This window comes from Hylobates moloch, unplaced genomic scaffold (genome assembly GCF_009828535.3).
Source record: "Hylobates moloch isolate HMO894 unplaced genomic scaffold, HMol_V3 SCAFFOLD_1, whole genome shotgun sequence".
Taxonomy (NCBI): domain Eukaryota; kingdom Metazoa; phylum Chordata; class Mammalia; order Primates; family Hylobatidae; genus Hylobates; species Hylobates moloch.
Genome location: NW_026652276.1, coordinates 147,571,254 through 147,594,425, shown reverse-complemented (window position 1 = coordinate 147,594,425; position 23,172 = coordinate 147,571,254). Strand labels below are relative to the sequence as shown.

Here is a 23,172-nt window from a genome sequence, read left to right as displayed (position 1 = left end):
TCTCTACTAAAAATACAAAATTAGCCAAGCATGGTGGTGCATGCCTGTAATCCCAGCAACTCGGGAGGCTGAGGGAGAAGAATTGCTTGAACCCAGGAGGTGGAGGTTGCAGTGAGCCGAGATCGTGCCACTGCACTCCAGCCTGGGTGAAAGAGTGAAACTCCATCTCAAAAAAAAAAAAGAAAAAAGAAAAATATTGTCTCCCATTGTGTGAATTGTCTGTATACTTTCTTGATAGTGCCTTTGCACCAAAGTTTTAATTTTGAAGTCTAGAGTTTTCTATTTTCCTTTATTGCTTCTGCTTTTGGTATTGTATCTAAGAACTCATTGCCAAATCCGAAGTCATTAAGATTCCTATTTTTTTAAGATAATTTTATAGTTTTTACTCTTACATTTAGGTCTTTGATTAATTTGGGGTTAATTTTTATATGTGGTGTTAGGTAAGGGTTCATCAAGCACCAGTTGTTGAAAAGATTATCCTTTCTCCATTGAATGTTCTGGGCACCCATGTCAAAAATTAGTTGACCATAGAACATGGATTTATTTCTGGACTTTCAATTCTATTCCGTTGATCTATATGTCTGTTTTTATGTCAGTACCACATTGTCTTGAGTACTTTGGATTTGTAATAACTTTTGAAATCGAGAAATGTGAGTCCTGCAGCTTTGTTATTCTTCAAAACTGTACTGACTCTTTAGGGACACTTGCAATTCCACGTGAATTTTAGAATCAGTTTGTCAGTTTCTATAAAGAAACCAGATGGTATTCTGATGGAAATTGCACTGAATCTGTAGATCACTTTGGGGACAGTTGCCAACTAAACAATATTACATCTTTTGGTCCATGCACATGGGAAGTATTTCTGGTTATTTAATCTTTAACTTCTTTCATCAATGTTTTATAGTTTTCAGAGTATACATTTTGTACTTTTGTTAAATTCCAATTTTATTTCTGATGCTATTATAAGTTGAACTGTTTTCTTGATTGTTCATTACAAGTATGTAGAAATACATTTTTTAATGTATTAATCTTTTATCCTGCAACTTTTGCTGAACTTTTTGATTAGTTATAACAGTTTTTTTGTTTGTTTGTTTGTTTTTTTAGTGGAGTCTTTAGGATTTCTGTGTATAAGGTCATGGAATCTGTGAACAGAGATAGTTTTTACTTTTTCCTTTCTACTCTGCAGGAGTTCTGTTTCTTTTTCTTACTTAGTTTCTCTGTCTGGAACCTCTGGTACAATGTTGACAGTGTGCTTGTATTTTGTTGAGAATTTTTGCATCCATATTCATAAGAGATATGTCTGTGGTTTTCTTTTTGTAATGTTTTTATCTGATTTGGTAATGATAATACTGGCCTCATAGAATGAATTGGAAAGTATTCCCTCCAAACTGGTATTAATCCTTTAAATGTTTTGTGGAATTTACCAGTGAAGCTGTCTGTTCTTGGGCTTTTCTTATGAGTAGTTTTAATTACTAATTCAGTCTAGTTGCTTGTTGTAGGTGTATTCTGATTGATTATTTGTTCTTGAGTCAGTTTTAGTATTTTGGTCCATATTTTTCTAGGAATTTGTCCGTCTCCTCTGAGTTACCCAAGTAATTGCCATAGAATTGTTCATGGTATTCCTTTGTAATCCTTTTTGTTTCTATAAGGTTGGTAGTGATATCTCCTCTTTGATTTCGGATTCTAATAATTTGAGTCTTACTTTCTTGGTCAGTCTAGCTAAAGGTTTGTTAGTTTTGTTTACTTTTTCCAAGAATCTCAATGTTTGACATTTATTCTGACCCTAAGAAGGTTCTTCACAGCCTCGGCTCACTTCTTTCTGGCAAACTAGCCAAGCTGTAGTTAAGCCTTTATTTCCAGTGAATGTTAGTCTTCTCCCAATTAACTGCCTTTTGAAACAATCTCTACTTTTTTTGAGGGTACCCTTAGGCTTGAACTTCTTCACGTTGTCTTGCAAATGAAGTCAATTCCTTTGGGAAGATATTTGGAGCTCTTTGTTTTATGGTGTGTTTCTGAGTTATGGCTCTTGAGCTGGGGATTGAGACAGTGGCTTTCTTTCTGAGTGACAACCCTGCTTTAAGAGCTGAGTGCCTGGTTGCAGCGGCAGCAGTAGCCTCAGGTCTTCTCAACTGGCCTCTCCCAGCTTAGAACTTTATGAACTATGAATGGGCCAGGTCAAGGGCACCCTGGACCCCAGTATTTTCATCATGCCACATCCAAGGTAGAGCTTATGTCCCAGGGCTAAGGACTGGGTTCTGCTACACTTGCCTGGAATTTAGCAACAGGCAACCAAGGGTAAGATAAGAAATGCAGACATCTTGCCCCTCCTGGGGCCATAGCCCTCTGACCGGGAGGTGGGAAGAGTAGGAATCATATTCTTGGCTGCACCAGTCTCTAATGTTCCTGTGTGGAGATGGGAGGAAGTAGGGAAGGAGAAAGTCTTGGTTCAAATACCACAGACTCTTACTGTTCTTACCAATTTCTGTGAGATTTTCTTGAATAAATGTTTCTTTATTTGCTGTTATTTGCTTTTAGGACCATTTCCAGAGACTTTAAATGGTATTTTTTGCTTTTTTTATAATTTTCACTGGGAAACAGATCCATGGAACTCCTCACACTGTCCTGCTAGAAACGAAACTCTGCATCTTACACTTTTAACTGGATTTAGCCATCCTTTTGAAATTTTAGAGAAGTTTCAAGTGTTTTGAAAGGCTTGGAGAAATTTTTTTCCCAAGGGAAGAGCCCACTATGACCAGGAACATGAGTCCATAATAAAGCATAAACTCCTTGAGATTAACACATTTTCATAGCAATTTGGTACACAGACCTGTTTTATTTTTTCTTTAATTGAAAATTTTCTGATTTTAACTACAGTTATGGCATCATGATCAAACCTATTCAGAGAAGCATCATTTAATTACCTTGATTCTTTTTAATTTTTCTATAATTGTAAGCCTACTATTTGGCAGTGTAATTAATGTTCGGTTTTTGTTTTTGCTAGAGGCAGTAATGAACCAGGAAAAAAGAAGCAGCATATCTGTCATATTGAAGGATGTGGTAAAGTTTATGGCAAAACATCTCATTTACGAGCACATCTTCGCTGGCATACTGGAGAAAGACCTTTTATATGCAACTGGATGTTTTGTGGCAAAAGATTCACAAGGAGTGATGAGCTCCAGAGACATAGAAGAACCCATACAGGTTAGTTGGTTTATTTTAGGACTTGTACTTTTTACTTATTTCTTCAGTTTTTACATGAAAATTTTAGTGATAGTTTAGCTATCAAATTGGAAATATGCAAATGAAGAAGGCATTTACTTTAGCAATTATATGGAAGATGTTTAAGATGAACATTTTTAACCTCATTTCTGAGATACATTTTATTATACTTTTTGTAAACTTTGTCAGCATATTTATGAGATTGTGGAATTTATTCCATTTGTTTATATTGTATTCTTAGCATGTTGAAATCATACATTATTTTTCATAAGTGTTTAAATAGGTGAAAAGAGAGTTGAATTATGATCTTAATGGGGCTTTTATTAGTGTGTTTTAGTTTAGTTTTTTTTTTTTTAACAAATCCAGAAAATTCACCAAAGTATCAAGAATAATAAACATCTAACAACCCTCACTTAGAATGGGCAGTTGTTAATACTATATTTTCTGCTTTTTTTTAAATATATCAAAGCAATTATAAAGTGAACATCATCTTTACCATTTCACCTTTCAAAGACTACAGCTACTATAAATCTAATGTGTCTAAGTTTTACGTACACTTTTAATACTCTTACGTATATGATTAATGGATCTACATAAAAAATGTTTTGTGTATATTATGAAATGTTACAATGTTGCAGAATTATAAATTTCACTTGTTTTGAGATCTGTGTTTGTACATATATGTATATTTGCATATATGAATTTCCTTGAACAGCTATATAATATTTTATCACGTGAGTCTACCATACTATATTAATTCATTCCCATACTGTTTGAGGTTATTGCTAGGGTTTGTGTGTGTGTGTGCTATCACAAACTTAGTTGATGAGAACATGTGTGAGAAGTGGAATTATTGGATCATAGAGAATGTGTATGTTTGGTCTTGCTAGGTAATGGCTAAAGAGTCTCTACAGTGGCTATTTAACTAGCAATGATTGATAGTTTCCACTTTGTGCTCACCAGTACCCAGTAGTATCAGGCCTTGAAAGTTTTTTTCAATCTAAAATTGTTTCTCATTTTAAAAATTTGTGTTTTTCATGGTTATCCATGAGATTAAGCATCTTTCATATGTATATTAGTCATTTATGGCTTTGTTTTTTAATTCTGGTTCTCATTTTTTCTTTCAGAAGTTTTCCTTATTTATATGATTCATATGTTACACTTTTCTCTTTCAATAAAGGACTATTGCTACTCTTTTATCTTTGTCGTACCTTTTGTCATATGGAAGTCTTACATTTTTATTTAGTCAAATATAAATCTTTTCTTTTGTCTTTTGCTTTTTGTTTATAAATTTTTCTTCTGTCCCAAGGTCATCAAGTCTTAAAAAACAATTTCTTCTAATAGCTTTAAAGTTTTGTTTTTGTAAGTTTGATCTTTTACCAGCTCAAGATTCTTTTTGTTAATGGAATGAAATGAGGATGTAATTTTATTTTTCTTCTGTATGGAAAGCCATTTCTTAAACAGCCCATTCTGACTCTATTGATTGTCCTCTTTTATGTAATGTCTCCTTTAAGTGTGGTTCAATTTCTGGTTTCTCTGTTTTGAAGTTTTTATCTATTTGCCAGTTCCTACACCAATGCTCTTAACTGTATTAATGACTGTGGTTTTATATTAAGTCTTGACTTCTGGTTGGGCAATTTTCCTTCTTTCTTTATTTTTTTTTTCTGTTTTTGCCAAGAACACCTACCTTTTCAGAATATTTAGAATTTGGGACTCAGTATTACATTATTGAATAAATGAATTTCAATAAATTATTGAATTATACTTTATACTTTAAACCTGTACCAGGATACATGTGGGACAAAGGGAGAAATAAAACTGACATTTCTAAATCAGCTGCTATATTATAGTCAGATATTTTGAATATATTACTTCATTTGATTCTAACAACAGCAACACTGGCATAGAAATTAGCTCCATTTTAAGATTAGAAAGTAGTATCAGGAAAGAAAAAATTATGAAATCTATTAAAAAGGTAAATATAAAGTTATTTAATTTGATATACACATAAAGTAGTAATACAAATGAGTACAGATTGAGTACCCCTTATCTGAAATGCTTGGGACTAGAAATGTTCTAGATTTCGGATTTTTTCAGATTTTGCATGTGTACAATGCAATACTTTGGGGATTCATTTTCGTTTCATATATACCTTATACATATAGACTGAAGGTAACCTTATACAATATTTTTAATAATTTTATGTGTGAAACAAAGTTTGTGTTAAGTACTTATGTGTGGAATTTTCTACTTGTGGGATCATGTCAACACTCAAAAAGTTTCAGATTTCGGAGCAATTTGGATTTTAGATTTTTGTATTAGGGATGCTCACCCTGTGTTAGTATAGCGTCGCAATCCCTGAAAAAGTTAGCATTATAGTAAAGTTATGAATTTTAATTTTAAAAAAGATAATTTGAAATCTTTCTGTATAGTATACACACCATTGACGTTGGCAAATACGATTGATTAAAAGTTAATCCCATACCAATTGTTGATATCTGTTTTAGAAAAATACTCTGCTATTTAGGTCTGTATGAAAGGATGCAGTGTTTCCATCCTGGATTAGCAGTGGGATAAGTTAAGGAAGCCAAGAAAATTTGCTACTTTGTTTGATTTGGAACCTCACATTATGATTGCTTCATTTTGTCTGAGAAATGATGAGTTGGTAAAGTCCCTTTCTCTTACACATCCACACACTTGCAGATACACAAATTTATTCAAGAATTTATATATACATATACTTCAAAACCAAATATTATAATTGGGGCCTATCTTTAAAAAAAAGTTCACACCATTATTATCTACTGGATTGACAATTCATAATCGAATATACTTTAAGCTTACTTTCAGTGGTTCAAACATCTTAAATATATCATACATAAAATTGTTTAATTAAAACAGGTTGACACTAAAAAATATTAAGTATAATATCACCATACTTAAAATTCTTACTTTTAAAGATTTAACAGAGTAACTCCTGTTTGTTAAATTTGTCTAAAAGAATATGAAAAAATACATTTTGAAATAAGTATTGATTAAGCATTTAATATGTTAAGTTGAAAGCCTTAACCATTCATAGCAACAACTATGCTTTATTTGATGTCTAACCACTACTATAAATAGAAGCTTGTTGACTTGGCTATGAATGAATGGAGTTACTTGTATTCACTGCTGAAAATAGTGATCTGTTTGCTTTTTAAAAAAATTTGTAAAGGTTTTCAAAACAATACATGCATATGGTATTTAAAAATGGAATCACAGAAAAGTTTAATGTAATAAGGAGGCTCTTTGCCCCACCCCTGTCCTGCTTTCCAGAGAAGATCATAGCTAACTATTTTAACTATTTTTGCATTTTTGTTCTTTCCAGGATGGCTGTCATGTATCTAAATCATATACTTACACACTGTTATTTATTGATCTATCAATATTTTATACTATCTATTGAGTTCTTTCATTTAGAATTAAGGATTTACTTCACTTTGCACCATCTGAAGACATTAAGATTCTTTTGAAAAACTGTATGCAGGCCAGACATTCTCTGTTAACTCACCACTCTATTTCCAATAAAGTTAGACAATGCTTTTTTTTTTTCTTGTATTGTTTGACTTTACCTGAAATAATCTTTAGTTATTTCAAGTTTTTAAGAACAATGTGAATTCCATTCACGGTTTCCTTTTTTCTGGAGCCTTCCATCTTTCTAATGAATATGAACAGTTTCTTCTGTAGACCTGTTCCAGGGGTATTATCTTGAGATTTTTCTTCCCTTCTCTGTTCGTTTAGATCTCGTATTGGTTCTCAAGATCTCATGTTTTCATTTTTCTTGGTCTACTCTCTTCGTTGCTGGAAAACGTGCTGAAATGCTTCCTAACAAAAAGTATGGGGAAGTAAATTTGTCTAAAGAATTCTTTATTTTCTCTTTCTACTTAATTTGGTTGTTTGGATAATATAGTATTCTAGATTGAAAATTATATTTTCTTAAAACATTGTCACAGCTCTATTGTTTTCTTTCATCTGTTTTATCAACAAGAGGTTTGTTATTTTTTCTTTTTTTTTTTTTTTTCTGTAGGTGACCTGATTTCTCCCCTGCAACTTTATTTTTATTTTGAAATAATTTTACACTTAGAGAAGAGTTGCAAAGCTAGCATAGAGTTCTGATATCATTCACCAAGCTTCCCTTAATGTAAACTTCTTGTATAACCACAGTACCTTATGAGAATTAAGAAATTAACATTGTTGCAATACTATTAGTTACACTTTCCACCAATATACCTTTTCTTTTCCAGGATTCAGTCGGGAATAACACACTGCATTTATTTGTCATGTTTCCTTAGTCTCCTGCAATCTGTGACTTTTCCTAGTCCTTTCCTTGTCTTTTATCACCTGAACACATTTGAAAGTGGGTTTGCTATTTTTAGAATGTCTCTCAATTTGGGTTTGTCTAATGTTTTCTAATGATTAGACTAAGGTTGTGAATTGTCATGAGAAGAATAGCACATTAGTGTCTTTCTCATATCATATAAGAGGAAGTATGTAATGCGATTATCTCATTATTGGTGATGTTAACCCTGATGCATTGGTTAATGTAGGGTGTGCCACATTTCTTCACTGTAAAGTTACAGTTTCTCTCTTTCCATATTGTTTGTTAGAAGCAAGTCACTAAGTTCAGTCCACATTCACGGGGAAGAGAATTAAGCTTCACCTCCTGAAGGGAGAAGTATCGAAGAATTTGTGGACATATGTTAAAACCACCACAATAATTACTATTTTAGAGGAGTTTGGGGGGCTTTTTTACAAATAAAATACTAAAGCTTCACTTTTAGCATTCCTCAGTGGATCTTGCCTGCAGCAGTTACTACTGTGATGTTTGAAAGGTCATTTTCAACTTTCCTTGTTCTTTGTACCACTTATACTTTCTTTTCCAATTATTTATGCAATCATTTATTTACATTGGTATGGTCTCGTGAGTATTTCTTTTGTTCTTTGGGTTACAATTCAATACTATCATTTTCTTGCTCAAATTGTTTCACCTTTGGCCATTGGAAGGTCTGTCCCATTAGTTCCTGTGTCTTCTTGAAGTGCCCCTGTTTTGTTTTTAACTCTAAGGGCACCTTTTAATCTGTGGTGTTCTGCTAATTTCATAATGCTGTATCTAAGAATAGATTTTTATTTGTTGTGCTAATGAGTTGTACTCTGGGTCACCTCTCTCCCTCTCTTTCTCTCTTTGTTTCTGTGTCTCTCTGGGCTCTTAGTAGACATATTTTGGAATCTTTAGATTGATTTTTTTTTTTTTTTTTGGTCATACATCTTTTCTCTTACATCTTTTGTCTCTTTACCATTTTATTTTCCATGAAATTTTTTAACTTTACTTTCAGATATTTCTATTGAATTGCATTTTAATTTCCAATAGTGCATTCCATCATTGTTGGTGGGTTTTGTTTTGTTTTGTTTTACTGCATTTTCTCATTGTATGGATGCAGGTGCTTGCTGAAATTATCTGAGTTTTTTAATCTAGAATTTTATGTTTTCTCCAGGATGATTTTTCTGTCTGTATCTTGCTTTTTCCAGTGTTGTAGGCATTCCTGAATTGTCCAGTAATTCTTGGTTTTTGTTCAAGTTGATGATGATGGTGGTGGTGGTGGTGGTGGTGGTCGTGGTCATAGTGGTGATTTGATGAAATCTTAAGTGAAAGATTTTGAAAAGTTTATGAGCTAGTGGCGTTTTGTTTTGGTTTTTTTGAGACAGGGTCTCTCTCTGTCACCCAGGCTGGAGTTCACTGGCATGATCACAACTCACTGCAACCTCCTCCACCTCCCAGGTGATCCCCACGCTAATGATCTGCCTGCCTCGGCCTCCCAAAGTGCTGGGATTACAAGCGTGAGCCACCGCGCCCGGTCCCAGGCTGGTCTTAAACTCCTATCCTCAAGTGATCCCCTCACCTCAGCCTCTGAAAGTGCTGAGATTATAGGTGTGAGCCACAGTGCCCATCCCCAGAATTTTCTTATATAAATGTTTTAATTAGTATGTGAAACAGTCAGAACTGTTGTGCCTTGTGTCCACTGTTGGCCAGAATGGACCAAGTTATCTACAACTTGTCTGTTCCATTGACTACACTAAAAACTCTGGGCAAGTTTACTTATTTGTTTTCTTAAGTATCTAAATGAGGACAATGAAAAGCAAACTATAGCAGGCAATTGAGAAATGAAGTCAAAACTTGAATTTGAATAACAGTGTATCATATGTGTTCATTTCATAGAGATCTCTTTCCTTCCTTTGTCTCCCAGGTTTAACCCTGCGGGCACTGCATAGCAGATGCAGGTAGCAAACAATCTAAGAGAAACCTCTTGTGTCTAACCAGAAAAGCAAGAAAAGGGGCCTTTTGCTCCAAAACCAGTTCCATTTGCAGATTACACTGAAATAGTAGCAGCACAGGCACCAAAAAAAACTCTAGAAAATACCCATATCTCTGGCTAGGGGAACTAGAAAATAGAGTCTGTTTTCCAGCAAATCTGAGGTAAATCAACATGATTTTTCTGTCTTGCCACTTCTACTCTGAAGGTGGTCCCAGTCGTGGTGTAAGTGCAGAACATTATGGGAGCTCCCAGTAACTTGGCATTTCTACCCGGAGGAACTAGAAGGTGAGACAACTGGAGGTTGGAAAGGCGTAGGGGAAATTTTGAGAGCGATATAAAAGATGCTTCCTAATTCTGTGTGTAGATCAAAAGAAGTCCTGGGTTCAACCTTGCGCTGGGCTCAACCTTGAGCACTGCATGCACAGCACAGACACAAAGAACCACAGCAAAGGCCTCAAGAACTAAACATCTTAAAAACCACCATCCAATTCCCAGCATGTGCTGAGCAGAGACAAAAAGCGTAACAAAGCCTTTGAAAAGTGAATTAATGTTGGAACTGCTGTTCAAAGAGGGCAAGATGGAACTTTTAGTCTGAACCTAAACAGTTTGAGTGCCTGCTAAAACAAAAACATTCCCCAGAGAATTTTTAACAGGACCTAAAATCTCTACAATGTAATGTCCAAAATGTCCAGGATACAATCCAAAATTACTCAACATACTATGAGCCACGTAAAGCTGACTTTTTATTGAGAGAGAAGATAACAGATGTCAAGATGATGTAGATTTCGGAATTATCAGATAAGACCTTTAAAGCAGCTCTTATAGTCATGATCCGTGGACTAAAGATAAGCGTGACTGAAATGAATAGAAAGGCAGAAGTTTTTAGCAGAGAAATCTGCTATAAATACTATAAAAAAGAACTAAATAGAAATTTTAGAACTAGAAAAATACAATATTAAAAGTAAGTTTATTGGATGCTCAGTAGCTAAGTGGAGATAATAGAGGAAAGAGTCAGTGAGATTGAAAATAGACCGCTGGAAATTATAAAATCTGAAGAATTGAAAGGAAGAAGATTGGGGAGTCAGAAAAAAACTGGATTGCAGGGATCTGTGGGACAATAATAAAAGGTCTTAAATTTGTGTCATCGGGCTCCCAGAAGGAAAGGAAAAATACTGCTGTAAGACAAAATTTGAAGAAATAATGGCTGGGACTTCCCATGTTAGGTATAAATTGTATAGATTCAAGAAGTTCATTGAATCCCAAACAGAAACTGAAAGAAAACTATATCATATTGTAATCAATCTGCTGTAAATCAAAGATAAAAAATTTTGAAAGAAGCCAGAAGAGAAGGACACATTATATACAGGGGAACAAAAACTTCAAATTATGGCAGATTTCTTCTTAGAAACTATGGAGGACAGAGAAAGAAAAGAACTATCAACTATCAACTCACCATTTTATGTCCAAGGAAAGTATCCTCAGAACAGTATAGTAACAAGAGCAAAGTAAAGATACTTTCAAAGGAAAACTAAGAGAATTTGCTGCTATCAGATCTGCCCCAATAGAAATGCCAAGGAAGTTCTTCAAGGTAAAAATAAATTATACCAGCGAGAAATTTGAAATTGAATAATGAAGGAAGGGCAAAAAAACAAAAATAAATAGTCTTTTCTGTTTTCTCAGCCACTTGCCAAAAGAAATGCTAAATACCTGGGTAAATAGAGCAGACTGTTTTTCCTCTGCTGAAATTCTTTAACATATGTCTGTTTACAGTTAAAAAAAAATTTAACATTGTCTGGTAGATTGTCATTGTATGTTGATATAATACATATGGCCAATATAACAGAAAGGGAGGGTAAGGAAGCCAATAGTTAAAAAGCAGCTTTGTTTTACTCTGAAAATATAGAAGTTGTAATGTATATTTTGAAAAGTTAGATATATATTATATACCAACCACTACAGAGAGGGTAGGGAGGAGATACTCACCTAAATGTCTCCTATATATAGGACTGATAAGGTATTATAGACTTTAATAATTTTGTAAATTAAATGAGAATACTAAACAACATTCAAATATAGGTTGATAATCTCTAATTCACAATGCTCCAAAATCTGAAACTTTTTCAGCACCAGCATGACACTCAAAAGAAATAGTCATTGGAGTGTGTTGCTTTTTAGTTTAGGATGCTCAGTATGTATTCTGCAAATATTCAAAAATCTGAAAAAAAATCCAAAATCTGAAACACTTATAGGCCTGAGCATTTCAGATAAGGGGTACTTGACTGTCATCTGAAAAAAATGGAGAAAAGGGAAAACAGAAGCATGAAAAACAGACAATTTAAAGACAGATGATAAAATGATAGACTTAAAATCTAATCAAATCAATCATTACACTAAATGCAAGTGGTATAAATTATACTAATCCAAAGGGAGATACTGTCAAAATGACAGTATTTCAAAAATGACATTTTTTAAAAAGGATCCAACTGTATACTCTGGATAAAGAGAGTGTCTGAATAACACTCCACTTTAAAGAATATCCCAGCAGAATGTTTTATTCAAGAGCTCATGGAACATTCACAGAGGTAGACCGTATTCTGGACCATGAAACACTCCTTAACAAATTTAAAAGAATAAGAATCAGACTGGCATAGTGGCTCATGCCTGTAATCCCATCACTTTGGGAGGCCAAGGCAGGTGGATCACCTGAGATCAGGAGTTTGAGACCAGCCTGGCCAGCATGGTGAAACCCCATCGCTACTAAAAATACAAAAATTAGCCAGGCATGGTGGCATGTGCCTGTAGTCCCAGCTAATTGGAAGGCTGAGACAAGAGAATTGCTTGAACCCTGGAGGTGGAGGTTGCAGTGTGCTGAGATTGCACCATTGCACTCCAGCCTGGACGACAGAGTGAGATTCCATCTGGAAAAAAAAAAAAATCATACAAAGCATGTTCTCACGTCATTAAGCTAGAAATCAAATAACAGAAATATCTAGGAAATCCCTAAGTATCTAGAAATCAAACAATACATGGGCCAAGAAAAAGTTTCAAGGGAAATTAGAAAATATTTCCAATTAAATGAAAATACACCATAAAATTTGTAGGATGCAGGTAAAGCAGTGCTTAGAGGAAATTCATAGCACTAAATGCTTTTACTGGTAAAAAGGAAAGGTCCTCAGTCAATAATCTAAACTTCCACCTTAGGAAACTAGAAAATGAAGAGCCAATTACATTCAAAATAAGAAGTTGGGAAATAATAAAGAGTAGAAGTAAAAAGAATGCTATGCATGACTCTACAACCTAAATTTGAGGACTTAGATAAAATGGAACAATTCCTTGAAAGATACAAGCTACCAACACTGGCTCATGAATGCTCTATATCTGTTAAAGAAATTGGATTTGTAATTTTAAACTTTTGACAAGGAAAACTCTGGGCCCGTATGGTTTCATTGACAAATTCTACCATTTAAGGAATAAATAATACCAAATTATACAGTCTCTTTCGGAAAATAAGGAACACTTCTCAACTTACTCTCTGAGGCTCACATTATCATGATACTAAAGAAAAAAACTTAGACCAATATCATAAGTATAGTTGTCAAAATTCTCAACAAAATACTAGGAAATCCAGCAATATATAAAAAGGATAATGCATTGTTACGTAGTATGGTTTATTCCAAGAATGAAAAGCTGTTTGAATATTTTAAAAAGTCAATGTAATTCACTAATAATGACAAAAGAAAAAAAATCACATGACAGCAAACACACAATAAATATTTGGCAAAACTCTGCAGGTATTTCTGTAAAAATTCTCAGCAAACTGAGTTAAAGGAAACATCATTAACCGGGTAAAGGGCATTTGCTAAAAATCTGCGGTTAACATCATTCTTAATGATGAAGGACCTATTGCTTCCCTGTGGAATCAGGAACAAAGTAAAGATACCTGATTTTACCATTCTTATTCACCATAGTACTGGAATTTCTACCCAGTGCAGTAAAGCAGGAAAATGTCATAAAAGACATACAGGTTCTAATAGAAGAAATAAAACTATATTTGCAGACACCAGGTTGTCTGTATAGCAAATCCATGGTGCCTACCAAAAAGCTTTTTGAACTAGTGAGTTTGGCAAGGTTGCCCAGATACAAGATAAATGTACAAGAGTGAATTGTATTTCTACATCCTAGCAGTGAACAACTAGATATAAGTCGTTTATAAAAACAGTGCCATTTGTAATATGAAAACAGTGAAACATTTTGCCATAAATCTAACAAAATATATGCAAGACATGTAAGCTAAAAACTAAAACATTGATGGAAGAATGCAATGAAGAACTACATTAATGCAGAGATACACATTGTATTCAAGAATTGGATGGCCTAATATTGTTTCCATGTAATTTCTCCCCAAACATATCTGCAGATTCAGTATAGTCCTTCTCATAATTCCAGCAGCGTTTTTGTAGATAACAAGCTGATTCTAAAATTATATGAAAGGCAAAGCAATTAGAATAGCCAAAACAATTTCAGAAATAACATAATTGGTTGATTTACGCTGTGTAATTTTAGGTATTCCTGTAAAGCTACACTAATCAACACTGTGTAGTTTTGAAAGACACATGGATAAGTAAGACAGACAATAGAGTCCAGAAATTCCCCTCCACACACACGGTGCAAAAACAGTTCAGTAAAGAAAAAGTGGTCTTTTCAATAAATTGTATAGAAGAATTAGCCATATGCAAAACCTTTCACCTACATATCTCAAGTCTTTTACAAAAACTAACTCCAAGTGATTCAGAGACTTAAATCCAAAACCTAAAACAACAAAGCTTTTTGAATAAAATATAGGACAAAATCTTTGCAACCTTGAGATAGGCTACGAGTGCTTTAATACAACTCCAAAAGTGTAATCCATAAAAGAAAAATCAGTAAATAGGACTTGATGAAAACTAAAAACTTTTGCTCTGTGATGGATCCCATTAAGAGAATGAAAACACAAGATACAGGCTGCGAGAAAGTGTTTGAAAATCATATGCCCGACAAAGTGCTTTTATGCTGAACACCTTAAGAAGTTTTAAACTCAGTGTAAACAAACTTAACAGTTTTTTTTTTTTAAATGAGCAAAGGATTTGACACTTCACCAGAGAACATATATATGTGACAGAAAAGCACATGAAAAGATGTCTGATATCATCTGTTAGGGAAATGGAAAATAAAACCATAATGAAATACTACTGTACACCTGTTAGAATGGCTAAAATCAAAAGCAAGAACCATGAGAACATGGTAACTGCAAGTACTGGTGAGGATGCAGAGCAATTGGAATTCTCATATATTGCTAGTGGGAATGCAAAATGACACGCTGCCTTTGGAAACCAGTTTGGCATTTTCTTATAAACATACAATTACCATATGATCTACCAAATCTACTCCTGAGTATTTACCGAAGAGAATGAAGAACTGTGTTCACACAAAAAAGCTAAGAGTGTGCATGCGTGTGTGTGTGGCAGATTTATTTATTTATTACTCAAAATTGGAAGTAACCCAAATGTCCTTCAGCTGGTGAATGGATAAAAATATCCATACATTGGAGTACTACTCCCCAACATAAAGGAATGAATTATTAATAAACAGCCACATGGATGAAACTCAGATGAATTATGCTAAGTGAAAGATCTGAGAATCAAAAGACTGCATAATATATATCATTTATGTGATATTCTGGAAAAATCAAAACTATAAGGACAGAGAACAGATTTGTGTTTTCTAGGGCATAAGCAAGGAGGAGGGAGAGTTCAACTACAAAGAGACACTACAAAGGAATTTTTGGAAGTGATAGCAACTCTTCTGTGTGTTTATTTTGGTGGTGATTATGTGACTGAATGCATTTGTCAAAACTCATAGAACTCTATACCAAAAAAATGAATTTTACTGTATATAAATTAAAACATAAGTGTTAAAAAAGTGGAAACAAACTCATTTTGAGAGACTACAGTGTAAAAAGGGAGAGAGATTTACTATTTTATATTTTAAGAATTCAAAACAGTTTTCTGTTAAGCCTCATGTGCATGCCTCAGTATCAGGCAAACACTTCTGTTAACTCTGCCAAGGATAATAGGATTTAGAGCCAAAGGGACTCCTGAAAATTATTTTGTGCAACCCTATCATTTCATAAATAAGTAAACTGAAGGCTCAAGAGGCTAATTGTCTTCCAAGGCTCTAAATGTAGTTACTCTTGCTGCTTTCTAGATTTTCTCTTTGTCTTTGTCTTTCAGCAGTTTGATTATAATATGACTCCATGTGACTCTCTGCATTTAACCTACTTGGAGTTCATTGAGCTTCTTGGATATGCAGATTATTTTTTTTTTTCCAAATTGGGGAAGTTTTTACATATTTTTCAAATATTCTTTCTTTAAACACCTTGGAACTAATGAGTCTCTCAGCCTGTGCTGAAAGGTTCTGCGTGCATATTGCAGCTTGCCTTCAACACTCAGCCAGTCATTTGACATCTCTGCCTTAGCCTTCACTTTCTGCTTACCTAGAGCCTCAGGATTAGGCACAGATTAGTTAGGGCCTTCTCAAGCTATTCTGAGCAGGATCACAGCCCTAAACATGTGTGACCTTCTAGATTCCTATGTGTATGTCAGAGGTTTTTAAAGCTCTTCTGAATGTCTTAACTCTCAGCTAGCTTTTCCTTTAAAGCCTTTTGGTTAGTCTATTGTTTGTCCCAAGTATTATCCCCCGTCTTGGGCATCCATGAAGTTAAAATACTTGCTTCTAATTGTTTTAGACAAACACATGCCCTGCTTTACATCTGGGAGAAGGCATTTCACATGGGGCTACCTCACAGAGTCAGATTAAATATGACAGTTTTATAAGTGGAGTCTTCAGGGAATGATTATTTGGGAATTAGGCTTTGAAAGAGCCTCAGCTGTGTTCCACTCCCTCTGGTGGCTGCCAGATGGTGCCAAGAATCCAGGCTGTTATTTTTCAAGGCTGGCACAGAGCTGGGGAGTGGAAAATGAGACTAGTAAGTGAAAATACCACAAAGCTTGCTGCTCTTACAGAAATTCAGCCATTTTTCTTGAATAAACACTTCCATGGATTGCTGCAAGCCTTGATTAATTGCCAGAATCTGAAATGGTTGCTTTTGACAGTTTTTTTCCCATAGATTTTTGTTGCTTTTATGGAAGAGCAAAGTTTTGGAGGTTCTTCACCATGTTCAGTGACATCATCTCTTGTTTTTGCTCCTGCCTCCTCTTTCTTTCTGAAGCATCATAAGGATTAGAATGATCCTTGTGTTGATGAGTTCTCTTTGTGACATGTTGAATGATGCTGTCTGTGGCACATCCAGGAAATGTCTAATTCACAGCTGAGTTTCGGAATCTGGATCTTGATGTAGTCATCTATTTATAGATGATAGTTAAAACTATTAAAGTGGATTAAATAGCCTAAATAAAGCATTTATAATGAAATAACCAAAGAGCTTCTATATTTGAGTTGATAATTGCTACAGGAAAAAATCAAAAATCAGTTATTATGCAGATTGGTGTCCGTATAAATTCATGGTCTCAAATCTCAACCAGTTTCTCAGAACTGCCTATCAATCTTAGTCTTCTTTGTCAGTTTTCTCATTAACTTAATTATTATCTAAACCTCCTTAAGTCTTCTTATATCCCTTGTCACTCCCCTTCAACCTCCCCTTAATCTCGGTTTTCTACTTCAAGAAAATTAAAGCACAACTTCTCTCAAATTATGATCTTTCCCCCCTTATTACAACCAGCCCTCCTTATATGTGGATTCCACATCCTCAGATTCAGCCAACTAGAGAGAGAAATTTTTTGAAAAAATATAAACAGTAAAAAAAAATACAAATTAAAAATCATATAACAACTATATTGTATTAGTCATAAAAGTAATCTAGAGATGATTTAAAGTATATAGGAGGATGTGTGTAGGTTATATGCAAATACTGTATGCACCATTTTATATAAGAGACTTGAGCATCAAATGATTTTGGGATCTACGGGGTCCTGGGACCAATCCTAGTGTATACCAAGGGCAACTATCTACCTTTACCCCCAGGTAAATGATACTGGAAAATTTAGGGTACTCATGAAAAGACTTTAGATATTCTAGGCTGCGTAGTAAGAAAGAGAGTGTATGAGGGACTGATAGACTGGGAGTAAGGTAGGGGTGTTTCAAGAACTACATGGCTCTCAGTTTGAATAACTTGAGTCCTTACATTCAAAAATGATTACAGTTAACCCTCGAACAACACAGAGGTGAGGCAAGTCAACCCCCAAGCATTTGAAAATTTGCATGTAACTTTTGACTCCCCTAAAACTTAACTACTAATAGCCTGCTGTTGACTAGAAGCCTTACCGATCACAGTCAATTAACATGTATTTTGCATGTTATATGTATAATAAACCAGATTCTTAAAGTAAACTAGAGAAAAGAAATTGTTAGGCTGGGTGCGGTGGCTCACGCCTGTAATCCCAGCACTTTGGGAGGCCGAGGCAGGCGGATCATGAGGTCAGGAGATCGAGACCATCCTGGCTAACACGGTGAAACCTCGTCTAAAAAAAAATACAAAAATTAGCCGGGCACAGTGGCAGCCTGTAGTCCCAGCTATTCGGAAGGCTGAGGCAGGAGAATGGCGTGAACCTGGGAGGGGGCAGAGCTTACAGTGAGCCGAGATCGCGCCACTGCACTCCAGCCTGGGCGATGGAGCAAGACTGTCTCAGAAAAAAAAAAAAAAAAAAAAAAACTGTTAAGACAATCATAAGGAAGAAAAAATATATTTACTATTCATTATGTGGAAATGGGTTTTCATAAAGGTCTTCATCTTTGTCTTCAGATTATGTAGGAATTTGAGGAGGAAGAGAAAGGATCGGTCTTACGGTCTCTAAATGCCACACATTTAAAAATGTTCCTTTAGTGGGTTGAATTGTTTCTTCCAAAAAGATATGTTTAAATCCTAATCCTAGTATCTGTGAATGTGACCTTATTTGGAAATAGGGTCTTTGCAGATGAAATGAAGTTAAAATGAAGCCATACTGGATTAGGGTGGGCCCTAAACTCAATAGCTGATGTCCTTTTAAGAGGAGAAGACACAGGGGAAAAGTCCAGGCAAAGACAAAGGCAGGGATTGAAGCAGTGCAGCTACAAACCAAGGAATGCCAAGGATTGCCAGCAGTCAGCAGAAGCTAGGGTGAGGCAAGAAAGGACTCTTCTCTAGAGTCCTTGGAGGGAGCAAGGCCGTGCCAAGATCTTAATTTTGGACTTCTGGCCTCCAGAACTGTGAGAAAATAAATTTATGTTGTTTTAAGGCACCCAGTTTGTGGTATTTTCTTATAGAAGCCCCAGGAAACTAATATATTCCTGAATTTGCTCTTGAAATTAATTTTAATTTATAAATATGGAGGTATATTATCAAATGACAAACTTAGAAATAGCATTAGTAATTTAAAAAGTATGTTTCATACATTATAGTAGCTTAGTTTTGAGAGTAGCAATTTGAAAAACAGATTATAGGCAGAACTCTGACAGCTAGATAACTGACTCTTGATAGGTGCTTAAGATACAGAAAGCTTAAAAGATCTGGTTTATTCCACTCATCCATTCCAATTTATCATTCCATTTGAAATCTCAGCAAATTTTTTCCAAAGGAAATTACTGTTAAGAATATTACAATAGTAAGTAGTCTAATGTAGTTTCTAAATATGAACATTATATTTAAATCCTTTTAAAAGACTACATTTTCTTAATGTGATAAAGCATGGTATTCTCCTAGATAATCTAGTCAAAAGGAGCAGTTTATTAAAAATTTCTTGGGATACATTGAGATTTTCATGAAGAAATGAAATTTGAAATTTGTTCTTGACATACTTTGGATATTTGTAATGATTTTTATATATCTTGAGCCATATATTAGGTCAGCTATAATTTATTGGGCTTTAAATTTTTTATAAGGTTATGTCATATGTAACTAGATTAGTTTTCTGTTGCTGCCACAACAAATTACCACAAATTTAGCCACTTAAAATAACACACATTTATTACCTCATAGTTTCTCTAGGTCAGGAGTTCAAGGGGCCTCAGCTGGGTGCTCTCCTCAGTTTCTCACAGAGCCAAAATCAAGGCTTCAGCAGGACGGCATTCCTTACTGAAGGCCCTGGGGAGAAACCTGCTTCCAAAGTCATTCGAATTGTCAGCTAAATTCACTTCCTTTCTGTTGTAGAATGTAGGTCCTTGTTTCCTTGCCAGCTGGCAGTTGGGAGCCAGTGTTTACATTTGGAGGCTGCCCACACTCCTTCTCATACTGTCCATGTGGCCCCCTCCAGCAACAGCAGGGCACGTTTCAACCCTCACTATTCTAATCTCCCTGACTCTAGCTAAAGAAAGCTCTTTGCTTTTAAGAGTTCGTGTGATTACATTATGCACTACTGGATAATTCAGAATAATATCCCTATATTAAGCTCCATAACTTTAGTTAAATCTGCACAGTCCCTTTTACCATGTTACTTAATGTGGGAAACACACATTCACCTGTCTGAACCTGAAGAATGCACTTGGAGACACAAAGAACAGCAAAAGCGAGACTTTTGATGGCAGTCTTGCAAGATTGGGTGTATGGTAGGCAGGCATACCCAGGGCAGTTGGAGCAGTTAATTTACCTCCTAGCACACAAATCCCTCCCCTAGTTCCTCACTGGCCGAGTATTACAGGGTTACAATCTTCCCAGACATCATCTCACTTTCATTATCCCCCTAATAAGGGTATAATCCCTTCCCTGCTTAGGTTTCGATTTCCCAATGATGAAACGTTCTTCGCTTTTATGGGCTGACCCCTTCTCTACATTCTGTTTGCTCATTGTGACCTTATAGGTGCATGAGCCTTGCAGTTTGTTACATCCGCAGGCCGGTTGCCAGTATTTAGATTTATCATGCCTTGAAAATAGATCATTTAAAACATTTTCTCACAAATTCCCTTCTCTTTTCTGTTTACTTCCTTTGGTCTCGTTTTCATCTAAATCATTTTTGTCCTCGAATTGCTCTAGAGGTCTTTTACTTTCTCCATAGGAGAGTGAGTTTAATTTCGTTTCTAATAGTACCAGGTTATTTTGCTGGTTAAGTCATGGGCATTTGTTTAATAGCTGTTTTAATCTCTGTGCTAGTCCCCCCACACAAGGGATAATACAAAATCCCACTGCTGTTAAGACTTCTGCCACAATTATGAGAGATGTAAGGATTGAGGCTACCATGTCTTTCCATTTTCCAAACCAATCTTCTAGCCAACCCATACATGGGTCATCAATTCCAGCATTTTCTACCAGTTCATTGGCCAGAGTTGTTGGTCCTCGTAAAGCTTTTCTGTTGGTCCCATCTGGGGCAGTATTGTTGGGAATGAAAGTACAACATTTCCCACCCAGCATAACACATATGCCCCCTTTTTCTGCTAGTATCATGTCTATCGCAAGCCTCTTTTCCCAGGCCATTTGGCTGGTGGCATTTAACTGGCTAGCCACCCCTTTGAAGATGTCCCGAGTATAATTGATGAATCTCTGTTGATTATAATAGATGTAGTTAATCTAGTCCACATTCTTAATAGTTGACCACCAGAAGAGTGCTGACTTAAACCGAGCTGCTATTTGGTTTCGGGCCTTAAATTCATTAGGCACCCCCCCGGGAACTCCTATAGAGTTAACATATATATTGGGATCAAAAGATACGTCAAATCTCTCCAGTTTAGGTAGCCATGTGTATTTTCGGGTATCTTATGGAATACCAGGATGAAGGGAATGGCCAACTGGACTAAAGCACAAGTCCCAGTCCAATTGGACGGTAACAACTTACTGTCCTTTTTTCCCACAATACCACCAGACATCAGCCATGGTGTATGGAGAGCTGAGTAATTGCCATTGCCTGACTCACCTGTGATGCTTAGGATGTGGGTACAAGTTGAGAGTTCTCCCATGGGCTTATTGAACTCTGCCCCCTGCCTAGAAAGGCAAGAAGAGTAGTTCATATTCCCTGCAGAGGATGAGGGGTTCCGACCCCTCTCCGCAATGCGGGAAAGAGCAATGATGGACTCTTACAAGTCTCATTTTCCCATGTATCCTTGGCTCGGTATAGAGCCAACATGCAACGCATTCCTTCAGGATCAGTATTCCATCCTAGGGGAAATGGAATCACCCGTGCCTGAGGTCCTCCTGCAGCACATGCATAGTAGTTATAGTTACTCTTGTTGAGGGCTTGTACCAAAAATGTGACCCACTCAACCCAGGCATTCACATCCCCATACCCTCAATTTTTAAGGTTTGCTTTACATCCTTTACTTCAATTATTTTTAGCCTTTTAGGATCATTATTTGGTAGACTAAAGTGTTTACTAGGGCCTGGGCTTGGAGCAGTACCAGACACGTAGGGGGTTGAGTTTTTGATGAGTTTGAGAATAAATCACCCTAGGGGGTCTTTCCCTGTGATGTCTGCCCCTAACCCATATAACCAAGACTCTTCCAGAACTGGGGCCAGCCCATGATTTCTTTTTAGATTTTTCTCAGAGTTAACTTTAAGGGTTCCTCAGGTGACCCATGCACTTTCCACTGGTCTTTTCCCCTCCCTTCCAGGGTCTCCTTTACCAGTCCCTTGACTCAAGTGTAGTGAGTCCATCTCATGCAGCTGTTCACATGGCTGTCTCAGTGGTCGGGAGCATTTGATAGGGACCTTCCCAGCTTGGGTGGAGCTTGTCTTCTTTCCAAGTCTTAATCAGCACCAAGTTACCAGGCTGAAAGTGGTGAGCCATGAACTCCAGAGGTGAAGTTTGAGTCAGAAGTCCTTTTAACCTAAGGGATGACAGGGTGGAGTATATGGCCACTATATAATTTCTTTAAAAATTGATCCTTGGTTTCCATAGCCAGAAGATCGGTAGCTCTGCGCAAACATAGGAGCCCATATAATGACTCATAGAGGGACAATCCCAAGTCTTTTATTGGGGCTTGTTCTAATCTAAGGAATGCTATTGGGGGACATTTGGTTCAAGGCATTTTAGTTTTTAAGATTAGTTTGGGGATATGCTTTGTGAGAGTTTGATTCATTCTTTCTACCTGTCCAGAGGAAGGGAGATGCCAAAGGGTGAGATAATCCCATTTAATTTGTAAATCTTCCATAATTCACCTTAACACCCTTGAGGTAAAGTGGCTTCCATTGTGTGAATTAATATTTTCCACCAGTCCAAAGCTGGGTAAATCTGTTTTAATATTATTTTGACCACATTCCCAGCAGTGGCTGTTGGAAGGGGAAAGGCTTCTACCCAGCCTGAAAGGTAATCTGCCATCACCAGTAAATACTTTAGTCTTCCTCCTTTGGGCGTTTCTGTGAAATCTACTTGAATGCGTTGAAGTGGTCTTACTCCGGGAGGTCTTCCTGTTTTCTAAATCACCTTTTTGTTTATCTTTTGACAAGTTACACAATTTCCACATGCTTGTTTAGCAAGGGTGTAAATCTCTATACACCCATAATTCCTAAGTATTGTATCACACAAAGCCTGGGGTTCCCATTGACTCCATTTGTGTAATGTAGATACTAGTTTTCTCATTAGGGGTT

At 35.9% G+C, this 23,172-nt stretch overlaps 1 protein-coding gene across 3 annotated transcripts in view; it reads left to right on the top strand.

The window, feature by feature from the left end:
• SP4 (Sp4 transcription factor) overlaps nt 1-23,172 on the top strand; it is a 91,047-nt gene that overhangs the window by 52,275 nt on the left and 15,600 nt on the right. For all 3 annotated transcript variants that reach the window (XR_009215589.1, XM_032759660.2, XM_032759670.2), the window contains exon 5: nt 3,002-3,201. Coding sequence is in view for 2 of the 3 variants with exons in the window: in XM_032759660.2 (XP_032615551.1) it covers nt 3,002-3,201 (200 nt within the window). In the remaining variant the exon portion in view is untranslated. The remainder of the gene's footprint in view (nt 1-3,001; nt 3,202-23,172) is intronic.